Below are 14042 nucleotides of genomic sequence, written 5' to 3'. Positions count from 1 at the left end.
ATCCAGATGATACAGTAACTCAGCTCCAATTCAAATGAACTCTTTGTACATTTGAGCCAATAGAACAGGTCGCATAAAACTAGCTATCTCAGGAAACCTTCTGTAGATGGAATGCTGAATTTTTATTTGTGTTTAGATGTATATTCGCTTTTTCTGTTTGTTAATCTATATTATATTTTTATCACTAAATTAATCCAAGAAGCAAACGCAGTTAAAATTAGTGCATCTTCATTTCATTTGCAGATTCTTCGGCTGAAGATGTCCACGAAATATAACAAACAAGAAGATGAAGAATCCGCAGCCTGTGAAGCCTACTTACAATTGGTCGCAGACTTTCTCGATACCAATCTCACGTTTTTTCTTACAAGTATTCATGAAATAATTAAGACCAGTAAGCATTACGTTTTCTTTTAGCATTAGCATTAGCATTAGCATTAGCATTGGCATATGATGCAAGAAAGCAAGCTTATTCAGCATCAGCCAAAAAAAAAAAAAAAAAAAAACCCACTCCCATTTCACCCCTCCGTTCGTTCGAAATACCTGTCCAGTTGAGCTTTAAATTTGTTTAGGCTATCAACTTCAACAACAAGTGATGGAAGTCGGTTCCACCAACCAACCACCCGCTGGCCAAAGGCAAATTTCCGCACATCTATCCGACATCCGTCCTTCCTCAATTTGAATTTATGCCCTCTGAGGTGATTATTCTGAGAAAGATGAAGAATCCCATTGGCATTGAGCATGCTCAAACCATTCAAAGCCTTATACACCTCTATCAGATCACCTCGCCGGTGCCTAGTCCCAAAATCTGTAATTTGCAAAACTTAAGCCTTTCTTCGTAAGAGCAACCCTTTGTTCCATTTACTAATCTTGTTGCCCTTCTCTGTACCCGTTACAGCAGCTCTACATCCTTCTTGAAATGAGGCCTCCAGACCTGTATACAGTACTCAAGATGTGGCCTTACCATTGCCTTATACAAGGGAATAATCACATCCTTATCCCTGCTAGAAAAATTCCTGTATATCATTGACAAGACACCATGAGCTACTCTTGCAGCTCGTCTGCACTGCTCAGAGAACTTCATATCTGCCTGCACAATTACCCCCAGGTCCTTTTCATTCTCCACCACTGTCAGTGTAGTACCGCAGAGTTGATACGTTACTCTGGGGTTACTGTTTCCCATATGCAGCACTTTACATTTGTCGATGTTAAACCTCATTTGCCACCTCTCAGCCCATCTGTTCAACCTTTCCAGATCCTGTTGCAGCAGCATAGCGTCAGTATTGTCCTTAACGACCCTGCCAACCTTTGTATCATCTGCAAACTTGGACATTAAACTTGATATCCCATCATCAATGTCATTCATAAACACCGAAAACAACAACGGACCCAACACTGAACCTTGAGGAACTCCACTAATAACATTAGTCCACGTTGAGCAGTGTCCATTGATTACCACTCTCTGTCTTCTGCCACTCAACCATCCCCTTATCCATAGCAGCAATTTGCCTCCAATGCCACACTGCTCCAATTTGTGCAGCAGTCTTCCATGTGCAACAGTATCAAAAGCCTTTCTAAGATCCAAATATATAATATCAAAGTTATTCCCTACATCCAGTTCTTTTGTGACTACATCATAGTATCCAATCAAATTGGTCAGACAAGACCTGCCCTTAACAAAACCATGCTGCGTCTGAGCTATAACTGAATTCTTGTCTAGATGATCCTGCAGTGCTTCTTTAACCAGTGCCTCCATTAATTTACCTGGAACAGAAGTTAAACTAACAGGTCTATAATTACTTGTGTCAGCCTTTGATCCTCCTTTGTGAATTGGGGTTACATTTGCACATCTCCAGTCTATGGGTACCTCCCCTGAGTCCAAAGAAGCTCTCATAATTATGGCTAGAGGTTTGCATACTTCCTTTGCTGCCTCCTTTAATATAACTGGATAGATCCCATCCACCCCAGGTGCCTTTTTTATGTTTATCCTCAACAATCTCTCCTCCACTTTCCTCTCAGTTATTACAAAATCATCCAGCTCACTGCCAATGTTTACTTTACCTACATCATTCTCCTTCCTGAATAACTCCTCATGCGTGAATGTAGATGCAAAATACTCGTTTAGATTGTTAGCCACCTGAGCAGGATCCTCAACTGTTGAACCATCAATATCCAGTGGACCAATCTGATTCATCCCTTTCCTTTTCGAGTTCAAGAATGTAAAGAACTCTTTTCTGTTTTTCTTTGCATCCTTTGCCAAGGATTTTTCATAGTCTGCCTTTGCCTGCCTAATCTCCTTTGTGACTTGGTTACAGACCAACTTATATCTATCATAGGCTTCCATGTCACCCATTAATTTGTATGTATCCCATGCATTTTTCTTCTCTGCCACATGTCTCATTAGTTCATCTGACAACCATTTAGGCCTAAACCTTGAACAATATTTCTTAGTTGGTATGTAAAGCCTGGTAGCCTCCAAGATTAGTTCCTTGAATGCTTCCCATTTTGAGTTTGCTGTTGGTAACATCATCAGTTGGTCCCACTGTATAGAATTTAAATACTGTCTCAGACCATCATAGTCGCCTTTACGAAAACAAAAACCCTTCCCTTTACCTCTGATGGTATTCGTAGTTTAAGGTATCTATTTAGGTTTTACAACGCCATCTGTCTGTAGAGATTGGAGAGAATGGGGGATTTTAACTTCCCAGATATTGTCTGGAACTTGTGGATTGGTCACTCGCACGCTAGCAAGACTTTTGTGGATTTATTGGAGGATTGTTTTCAACAGCAGGCAACCAGGGGCAGAATACCCTTGATCTGATTGTCACCAGTGATTATTCATGCATTAAGAATCTGCAGATAAAGTAACCACTAGGTGGCAGTCATCATAGTGTGCTGACATGGGATTTACTGAAAGATGCAATTACTATCAGGGATAAAGGAAAGGGTTTTTGCTTTTGTAAAAGGGACTATGGTGGTTTCAGACAAATTTTGAAATCCATGCAATACCAATTGATGATGTTACCAACAGAAAATTCTAAATGGGAAGCATTCAATGATTTAATCTTGGAAGCTACTAGGCTTTCCATATGCAATTAAGAAATGCTGTTCAAGGTTTAGGCGTAAATGGATGTCAAATGAAGTAATGAGACTCGTGGCAGAGAATAAAACTGATGGTATGCATATAAATTATCAGGCGACACAGAAGCCTATGGTACATATAAACTAGTCTGTAATCAAGTTGCGAAGAAGGTTAGGCAAGCAAAGGCGGATTGCGAGAAATCTTTGGCAAAGGATGCAAAGAAAAACAGTAAAGATTTCTTTACTTATGTAAACTCTAGAAGGAAAGGGATGAATCAGATTGGTCCACTTGATATCGATGGTTCGACTGTGAATGATCGTGCTCAGACTACTCACAAACTGAACGAGCATTTTGCATTTTCATTCACTCATGAGTAATTCCTTAAGGGTGGCGATGGCAGAAGTTCATGAAACTTTAGCAGGGATCTAATTGATTTTGTAATAACTGGAAGCAAAGTAGAAGAGAAATTGTTGAAGTGAAACGTAAGAAATGCACCTGGGTTGGAGGTCGGAAGATTCGAATGGAGTGATGTTGCCAAAACGCCAAGTCTTGAATGTGGAACAGTCAAAAAGAGCCTTCAGACTTACCAGTCTGGATTTACACTTCTTTTCATCAATGGCAGGGTAAAAGTATGGCGTGAACCTCGTGAAGTCATTTATTCAGACTGTCTGGTGTCCACCACTCAAGAAGCTAGAGGTTGGGTATCATGTTACCGAGTACTGTATGTTTTATTGGTCGTACATACCGCTAATGGGTAGGGTTACTTGCAATTAATATCCTGCTTGTATCGGAAGAACTTCACCCTAGAATGCTTAATTTTGTTTTCAGGATTGTTGTTGTTGGTGGTGGTGTCAGGTTTAGGAGCATCAGCGACTAAGGCCATATTGCTCCATGTATATTTTCTGTAAGTTACGTGTTTTCTAAGGTTGATTTTCTGTTTGCTGGATGAAAAACCGTAGTTTCCAGCAGAAAACGTCATGCAGTCCTCGCCCGAGACCGACTAACTCAGCGATGTTGTGAAAAAGGCCCATAAAAATTCTTCCCGTCATCGAAGGGACTCGAACTCAGGTCTTTTCCGCTCGGTGTGGCGAGGACGGCCATCCTACCAACTGTGCTACCTATGAAGGCATCCGGATTGCGGTGGATTGTTTCAATATGACAACACAACTGTCCACCAAGTGGTGTAACTAGGGTGAGACAGGTGATGCACGTGTCCTGGGCGCCAAATTTTGTAGATGCCTTTTTATGGTTAAAAAAATGCAAAAATTCCAAATAAATAGTTTTCAATAGTTTCCATCAACCTTAGTTACGCCACAATGTCCACCGTGCAAAAATTGAACCTGAATGGTTCGAGGAATATTCCTAAAATTTCCAATATCTGCCCTGACCGCCTAATTCTACAGAACTGAATCCAACTGAGAATGTCTGGAACACATTGGAAAGGACAGTTGGCTTTGCAGTTCTCTCCACAAACAGCAAACAGTTGACATTAACCAGCTGAAAAAATGGTCCTATGTGAATAGACTCTTCTCAGACACCTAGTAGAATGTATACCATAACGTGTACAGGCTGTAACTTGGGCAAAAAGTTGATGAATTTCAGCTCAATTATTAATTTTTTAATGTACTGTATATGTATTGTTATTACAGTGTATTTATTTTTCCCAGTGCGACTTTAACTTGGCTTCCTTGCTCAGCAGGATTAATGATAATTCTGGTTGTTTTGTTTTGTTTTTTTATTAGGAAGGTTCAAAGGATCCAAATGTCTTGACCTTGGGTGTGGATGCGTTGTGTATAATATGGCATCAGCCAGTGCTTACTTTAATCACCTAGAGTTCAGCGATATTTTGGATTCGAACCTTAAACAAGTGGAGAAGTGGATGAGAATGGAACCAGGAATGTTAGATGAGACACCGTACTTGAACTTGGTGGCTAAACTAGAAGGCAACAGGTGATTCTTTTTAATCCTAAATTAGTAATTTTATAAAAAGAAATATCGCTACAGCAGTGATTCTGTTATCCATAAAATTGGTAATAAACATAATAAAGAAATGGAATTTTTCTCGGATTTCATCTTGTCCCAGAAGAAATCTATCAAATTTCAGGGGACGATTTTGGTAAGTTCACATAGTACGACATTATCAACCCAAGAACTCACAACCCACCACTGTTTACAAGCGCTGAGAATGATTGACAGACCTTGACTATTAACTAGATCACGTGCATAGTCAGGCAGCGCTCCAATTCCCAGTGGCCAAATCGTGAATTGGCCCCACCCCACCGAAGTTGGACCCATATTGATGTGAACTTGTTTAAAATTATTTAAGAAATACATCTCCGAAATTTGGAAGATTCTTCTGGGACACCTTGTATTACTTATATTATGAAGAAAACAATAAAATAAATACTTCCAGAATGATCTTTCGCTAGGAAAATGTAATTTTTCCCTGTTCAGGAAGAGTACAAAATAACTTCCATTGATGAATGTAAATTGATTAGGTTTTCTTGTACCCATACAGTTGCTGATGAGTGTTTAGGGTACAGTACATTGTTTCTTATTGTTATTTATGCATATTTATATATATATTTTTTTAAATTTTTATTTTCTAGTGACCTTGAGAAGGGAAGGAAGGATATTGAAACCCGCATGCGAAAAAACTTTAAAGGCTGCGTGCTTGGCGATGTTCTGGCAGATCAAATAATACCAGGAGACCATAAGAATCAGTATGACCTCATTATTTGTTCTCTGTGTCTAGAAATTGCATGTTCCGACTGGAAAACATTTGGAAAAACCATAAAGAACATCGCTTCCCTACTTACTCAAGGAGGAGGCTTCATTTTGATTGGAGCATTGCAATGTACTTGGTTTAAGTTAGGAGACAAAGTAATCCCAGTTCTGAGCATGGACAAGGCTCACATAGAGGAGGTATTGGTCAATGCCGGATTCGGAAATCTGACTTGGAAGTTTCAGGATCGCAAGGATGACAAATTTGATGTGGCAGATTATAAATCGTTTTTATTTGTAGCCGCGAACAAGCTCTAGAAATTTTTACATGTAAAATGTGACAAGATTTACTTATAATAGACCATACCATAATTAATTATAATATACACTATGCCACACAGAGTGGGCCACGAATTTTCAAGGAATTTTGGATAACTTTTGCGATATTAGGTCAAAATCCTTCACCTTTAGCTGAAATATGGGATCTTTAATGTTTTACTGTTTTTTAGGCACAAATTCTGTTGAGTTATTTCTACATATAAAGTGAAATATATTTCATACGTTTGGGTGTTAGTGTCGTATTTTGGGATCATGGCCACCCAAGATCCAACTCTTCTGCTCATGGCAATACATCCTTTAACTGTGCGTTTCTGTTGTTGATATGCTTGTTTTGCTGGATGAAAAATCAGTATTTATGGACACATGAGAAGATGAGTGGGTCCTCGGGTGGCCCTAATTATGAAAACAGGACAGTAATACCCAAACATAGGAAATATATTTCAATTTACACGAAGAGTTTCAGTGGGGGAAAAAAACTTGCTGTCCAAACCTGAGACCGACTAACGCAGCCACGTTATGAAAAAATCCCTAAAATTCCTCGAGTCATTGAGGGATTTGAACATGGGCTCTTCTACCATGTGGGGCGGGGACGGTTGTTTTAACCAGTGTTTGGGTATTACTGAAAAGAAAGAGTCCAATCAACACCAAATTTTCATAATGTTTTCATGGGCCCTGGGAAGAGATCAGGCCAATTCAAAGTTTCAAAATTTTCTTTAGACTATTCTTAAGGACCTTTATATGATATAACATGTTAACCCCCATCCCTGTGTATACCTGGTAAGCTATACCCCTGACTCCCCCCTTAAAAAAAAAGAATTGCAAAAATCCTACTACAAAGTCATATATCTAGCAGATCTTTTGGTAAACACCTCTTTTAATATTGAGAAGTTTTTTTGGTAAACAATTCTTACAGCGATATTTTGGTAATAATACATTTAATTTGTAAAAATTTGATTCTGCCTGTAGATCAAAATAAAATGAGATAAAAACAGTGTTAATTAATAAAATCCATTCAATAGGAAATTTATTTATTAGTTGGAATAAATTGAACTTCCAAGCCTGATCAATTATCTACTTTTACATTAAAACAACCGCTCTAAATACTGACAGATGACCCTGCATTTAAGATCCAAACCATCCATAAACTCAGTTTCTTATCAAAGTTGAATTCAAATTTACTTTAGTGCCATCATGCATGTTTTTGATATTTTTAAGTATCCATATATTCCAGAAAGCACTTGTAAAGGACCATGGAAAGTCCAATTTTTTGCATATGGCAGGGGTCTCCACCTCCCGGGAGGTCGCAACCAACTTAAAGGGGAGACTGATTTGTTTTTTGTTTTTTTAATTTTGTTCAGATGGGTTGCATTTTATAAAATTTTAAGGGCCTGCCATTGATTTATTTGATATACAGATTAAAATTTAATTATTAAAAGGGATGTACAAAGTACATCGCAAAGACACTGACCAGGAACCTACATTGAATATACCTGAAAGTTACTCATTAAGATATAGAAGAAAACTTAATTGTTAACTTTGACTTCAAGAACTTTAACTTCAAAGACACGAAGGGTGGAAAAATAATGGAAACACATGTGATAAGAGTTAAGGTATGCACTAATATGGTATTGGGCCACACTTTTCTTTTAAAACTTGTATTCTACGCGAATAGATTCAAATTAATCTTGAACTCTCTTAAGAGGAATATTGGGCCATTTTTCATGGAGGAACAATTCAAACTACTTGAGTGTTGAAAGTGGAGGATATCTGCTTCTAACTCTACTCTCCAAATAACCTCACAGTGGCTCAATAACGTTTAAGGCTAGTGACTGTACATTTTCATGGGGGTTATGCTAAGCCTGAGTTTCATGATCCTCAAACCAAGATTGGACATATCTGTCTGTGTGTATTGAAGCATTATCATCTTAAAACATGGCAATGTTTGCATACAGAATTTAAAATAAGATTAGTTTTAATGAAATGATAATAAAATATTAATAGTATAATATTTTTAGGCATTTATCTCACTTATACACTACCTAAGAGCACTTTTGGAGAAGGAATCCACAACGAAGAAGTCAAGACAAGTGGAGTTCACTTCGCATACAGGGACTGCATCAAACATAATTTGTAACATTGCTCCCGTGTATTGGAATGGAAGGCATCTTCTAGTTCACCTTTGATGCACTGTGACACTGGAATTGCAGCACCCTGATGGAACAGGAACACAGAGATTATGCTTAATGTTAGCCAAAGATTTAATAAACACATGATAAAAATTGCAGCCGCTAATGAGTGTGTCATTAATTGTCATCATTTAATAACACAAAATTATGCTTACAATGGAGAGGTCAGTTGGTGAAAATCCACCATGATTGGGAATACATTGAGCTAAACTATTCTGTATTGAGTCGTGCAGGTGTTGAGTAGCTTTCTTCTATATTTCCCAACAATCCCCTTAAACTTGGTAACACAGAACATCCATAGTCTATGCTGGCTGCAGTTGGTTCCGTAGATGGCGTACAATCATTTCGCACACGTGCTCGACTGGAAAAAAAACCGTGGACCTGGCTGGTCCACGGTTCCCCCCCCCCCCCACACACACACACACTACGCGACACACGACATCCACATCACGAAACCACTCAGAGGAAACCCTTGCGGTATGTGTTCGGATGGTGTTCTGTTGAAAAATGGCGTCAAGAACCGCGGTGACAAAGGGAAGAGCGATGGATTCCAGAGTCTCAGTAATATAGCAGCAAGCAAGCAAACTGCCGATGACGAACGCAGACAATGACCGATTATCAAAACTAGCATTAGCAGAGGCATACGATGCAAGAAAGCAAGCTTATGCAGCATCAGCCAAAAAAAAAACCGCTCCCATTTCACCCCTCCATTCGTTCCAAATACCTGTCCAGCTAAGCCTTAAATTTATTTAGGCTATCAACTTCCACAACAATAGATGGAAGTCTGTTCCACCAATCCACTATCCGCTGTCTAAAGGCAAACCTCCGCACATCTATTCTACAACTATCCTTACTCAATTTGAATTTATGCCCTCTCAGGTGATTATTACGAACATGAGGAAGAATCCCATCAGCATTGAGCATTCTCAAACCATTCAAGGCCTTATACACCTCAATCAGATCACCTCGTAGGTGCCAGGTCTCCATACATTGTAATCTGCAACACTTAAGCCTTTCTTCGTAAGAGCAACCCTTCGTTCCATTCACTAATCTTGTTGCCCTTCTCTGTACTCGTTCCAGCAGCTCTACATCCTTCTTAAAATGAGGCCCCCAGAACTGTATACAGTACTCAAGGTGTGGACTGACCATTTCCTTATACAAGGGGATAATTACCTCCTTATTCCTGCTAGAAAAATTCCTGTATATCATTGACAAGACACTATGAGCTACTCTTGCAGACCGTCTGCACTGCTCAGAAAACTTCATATCTGCTTGCACAATTACACCCAAGTCCTTTTCATTCTCTACCACTGTCAGTGTATTACCGCAGAGTTGATACGGTACTCTCGGGTTATTGCTTCCAATAGGTAGTACTTTACATTTGTCAAGGTTAAACTTCATTTGTCACCTCTCAGCCCATCTGCTTAACTTTTCTAGATCCTGTTGCAGCAGCTTACTGTCATTAGTGTCCTTAACAACCCTGCCAACCTTCGTATCGTCTGCAAACTTGGACATTAAGCTTGATATACCATCATCAATCATGCCATCTTTAAGAAAGAAAGAGCTTGCTTCTTGAAAAAGAAAAGGCTGGTCCTTAACCAAGCTGTTCTCAATAGGTTGAAGAGTGGTAGAAGGATCCTTTCGAATCATCATCATCATCTAGCCATTGACAAAAAGCTTGTCCAGGAATGGGCACAGTTCAACTTACAGCAGGCAGATTTTCCTGACTCTGATTCCTTTCTCTCACAGGAGGACTGGTTACCTAGGGCACACTTGTCTGAAATAGAAATAACTAGAGAGACCCTAATTGATGTCATCAATAAACTACCCAACAAAGCCACTGTAGGTCCGGATGGTTTCCCACTCTTTATTATCAAAATTTGCAGCCCATATATAGTCGACCTTCTCCTTCACCTTTTCAGACAAATCCTGCAATCTGGAATAGTTCCTTCAATTTGGAAAACTTACCATGTTAAGCCCATTCCAAAGATCAAGAAACCCAAATCTCCTAAAGACCTGAGACCAATATCCATCAGCTGTTCTTTACTCAAAATTTTCGAAAAATTAATTCAGCCAACAATTGCCCAGCATTGCTTTGCACACAGGCCCGAGTACCTCCATACCGTTCTACAAAGGAGATCGACAACTACCAATCTTCTTGATACCCTCTTCAGAATTCAGCACACCCTTAACAACAAATTACAGATTGATATCATATTCCTCGACATAAAATCGGCTTATGACAAAATACACCTCCCAGCTCTTTTTACCATTCTGAAACATTACTTCGGCCTGGCGGATACCTTACTTCAAATTTTGAAGTCTATTTTACTTCCTAGACATCTGTCTGTGACCCACAATGACTTTCAAGTAACTATTGACGTCTCAAGAGGCATCCCACAAGGAAGCGTACTGTCAGCTATCCTATTTGCAGCAGTTTTGGAGCCTTTCCTTGCTCAGAATCCGAACTTTGTTTCTTATGCCGACGATCTGAAGTTCTACGTGAGCTCAGATCATAATCATCAGATTCATGATATCAACCAACAAGCTTCTAGGCAGATATTGAGCTTGGAAAGTTATCTTGCCACAATAGGGCTGCATCTGAGCCCTTCCAAATCAGCACAACTGACGATAACCAAGAAGAAAGTCAAAAATGATATCCAAATCTTTGTGAGTGGGGAACCGGTGCAAAAGGTGACCTCTCATACTGATCTTGGCCTCACCTGGGATGTTGGACTCACTTTTCAGCCTCACTTTGCCAGGATGAGGCAGAAGACGTACGCTGCTCTTTGGGCAGTGCGTCAAGAGCTCGTTGGTGTGCATCAGCCAGCGCTGCTTGTTCGGCACATCCTGAGGTGTATTACGCCGATTCCTCTCTATGCTTCAGAAATTTGGTCCTCTGCCCCTGCCTCATACCTTCAGAAGTATCTTAGTTTAGAGTACTGGTTGCTTAGATGGATGAACAGGGTGGTAGGCCACCCCCTAACTATCTCCAGATCTATCCTACAAGCAAATCTGGGCACCACTCCCTGGAGACATATCATCATGACAAAAAATGTTCTCACGCTTGCACGGCTTATAACGAGGCGAATTGATGCTCCATCAGTATCCGCATTAATCTCTGGCCCGAGGAGGGCAAGAGGGAAGCACCCCGACTCCTGTCTCCCTCTACGTCTTACTCTGTCAAACATTGATTCCCTGAGGAACATGTTTCCAGCCAATTGTCTTCGGATCTTCAATAAATTTAGGATCCACCCTGATAGGTTCTGTGAAGACAAGCCCTACAGGAAGGAAATCCTCAAGAACTGTTACCAGATTATGAACCTATAATACTCACCGCGCTCCTGGACAGACCTTTTTTTTTTTTTTTTTTTTTTTTTAACTTGCCTATTTGTATATGACAAAGACTTTCTGTCTTCATGTAATCATGTATACTACTGTATATTTTGTACATTATTGTTTATTTAATCCTGTAAAAGTCTCGGGTCGAGCACGAATGTACCCTTGTTTATTGTACATTGTGTTCCTCGCACCTTAGTCTATATTCACACCCTTCTGGCACAGAGCCGTCCCGGGGTGACCCAAAGTTTCTTGGGAAATAAACTGATTTTAATAATAATAATAATTTGTAAATACAGAAAACAACAATGGACCCAACACTGAACCCTGAGGGACTCCACTAATAACATTAGTCCACGATGAGCAGTGCCCATTGATTACCACTATCTGTCTTCCCCCACTCAACCATCCCTTTATCCATAGCCGCAATTTGCCTCCAATGTCACACAGCTCCAATTTGTGCAGCAGTCTTCCATGTGCAACAGTATCAAATTACTTTCTAAGATCCAAATATATGATATCAAAGTTATTCCGTACATCCAGATCCTTTGTGACCACATCATAGTATCCAATCAAATTGGTCAGACAAGACAAAACTGATCACTCCTCACTATGGCTCTTAGATCAGTGCGTTCGCCAGGTTGTTTTCACACGTGTATGCGGCGATCATCGGCTGTTATTCATAGCTGGAGGCCACCTAACACCATTCTGTGTCTTAGGTTGCCTGTGTACGATATCTTCGAGACTTTGATGACGGTCGGCAGTGGTCATTATCAACTTCTCATTGCATCCAAGCCTACATGCTTCCACAGCTAAAAGCTCATCCACATTTAAGATCTCTAATATTGAATTATACTCCTCCATCTGACAATTCAGATCTAACGGAGTATGTTACCTCCCCTGCCACGTGGAGGCGGATCTCTGGTCTCTAACCATTAAACTTAAAATATGTCATCGAAGGATTTACTTAACTCTATATTGTGTTTATATGCATTCGCAATATCACCGTTCTCCCCCACATCGGGTGGAAAAGGCCCGGGTTCGAATCCTGTCGATGACGGGAGGAATTTTTATGGGCTTTTTTCACTCCATGGCTGAGTTACTCGATCTCAGCATGAATGGCAAGGTTTTTTCCCCCAGAAAATGGGTTTTTTCGACCAGAAAACATAATTTACAGACACATTACATTAACGGGTATACAGAAATAATTCTGCATGACTCTAATAAAATAATTTGAATATCAAACACAAACTCCAAGTCCATGAAGGCCCGGTATTTCTCTAAATCCACAAAAACCTCACAGCAGCCACAAAAGTCGATATAGGCCTACCAAAAATGCCAATTCTTTCAAAACTTTCTCTCAGATCCTCATACTGAGAGCAGTGCCTCAGAATGAGCTTAGTATCTTCTACCTGTCCACATGCACCAAGCTCTTGTTATGATGTTGTTATTTGGTTTTTAGGAGCATTAGCAACTAAGGCCATATTGCTCCTGGAATATGCGGTGGTCATTCCCTGACCTTTCCGCATCCTCCGTATTTAGTGGTCACGGGCTCGAACCCCAGTCTAATCAAGAAGCGTGTGCTACGCACTGCTGCTCCTGCCCACCTGGCTACGGAGGCGCCTCCACTGTTGGTAGTTCCACCGTTTTCTGTCTATCGGTTCACACAAAGTGGAACAGCCTACGTTCACCACGATCATCGATGAGGCGCGTCTCTTCATTGGCCCTGCGACTGCTGATCTGTCTACTATCCGTCCTCTCTTGAAATACCTTAACTACAGCACTCCGCGAACAGCACACAAAATTGGCAGTTTCCATAATATTCTCACCCTTCAACCGGTACTGACAATCATCCCTTTCTTTAAGGCTGTCAGATCAAGTCCCTTGCTCATGTCGATCACATTTACCGGTTCTCGCAAGTATTCCACCTTGCTGGAAGAAACGGCCTATTTCTAAAACATGGAGTGATCATTATGTATTGACCGGACAGTGTAGAAGGTTCCAAAATCTTTTAAAGTCACCCGACAAGTTACCCTTAAAATATGAAAATCGGGTATTTTAAGAAATAGACGTTATCTTTTGCATACACTGATGCTTTCATGTGACCCCAGACGCAATGGTGTAAATAGTTAAGATTGGGAATTCTAGTTGTCCAAAGGTGGACAACTAGAATTCCCTCTCGGACAACCAATATTTGCAAACATGGTAGTCAGATAATAAGAAACCTCTAGAAAAATGGGTGGAGTTCCATTACACTGGAAATGAATACGTCATCACGCCAATATTGGGACATCGTCCAAAATACCCTCATGTCATTATTCAAAAAATTAAGGGATGTTTCACCACTGAGACAATCCTTGAACATCTGTGGTCCG

General features: G+C 40.1%; 1 protein-coding gene across 1 annotated transcript; it reads left to right on the top strand.

The window, feature by feature from the left end:
- The first annotated feature begins 258 nt into the window (after nucleotides 1–258).
- Nucleotides 259–6121, top strand: LOC150091841 (nicotinamide N-methyltransferase-like). Its single transcript, XM_090369950.1, has 3 exons — nucleotides 259–391; nucleotides 4822–5029; nucleotides 5689–6121. The coding sequence occupies exons 1-3, from the start codon at nucleotides 259–261 to the stop codon at nucleotides 6119–6121; spliced, it is 774 nt and encodes a 257-aa protein (XP_090226076.1).
- The last annotated feature ends 7921 nt before the right edge of the window (nucleotides 6122–14042 follow it).

This window comes from Mastigoproctus giganteus, chromosome 1, assembly GCF_048544385.1.
Source record: "Mastigoproctus giganteus isolate SK-2022 chromosome 1, ASM4854438v1, whole genome shotgun sequence".
Classification (NCBI taxonomy): domain Eukaryota; kingdom Metazoa; phylum Arthropoda; class Arachnida; order Uropygi; family Thelyphonidae; genus Mastigoproctus; species Mastigoproctus giganteus.
The sequence above is the reverse complement of the archived record's forward strand: the minus strand, read 5'-3'. Positions and strand labels throughout refer to the sequence as shown.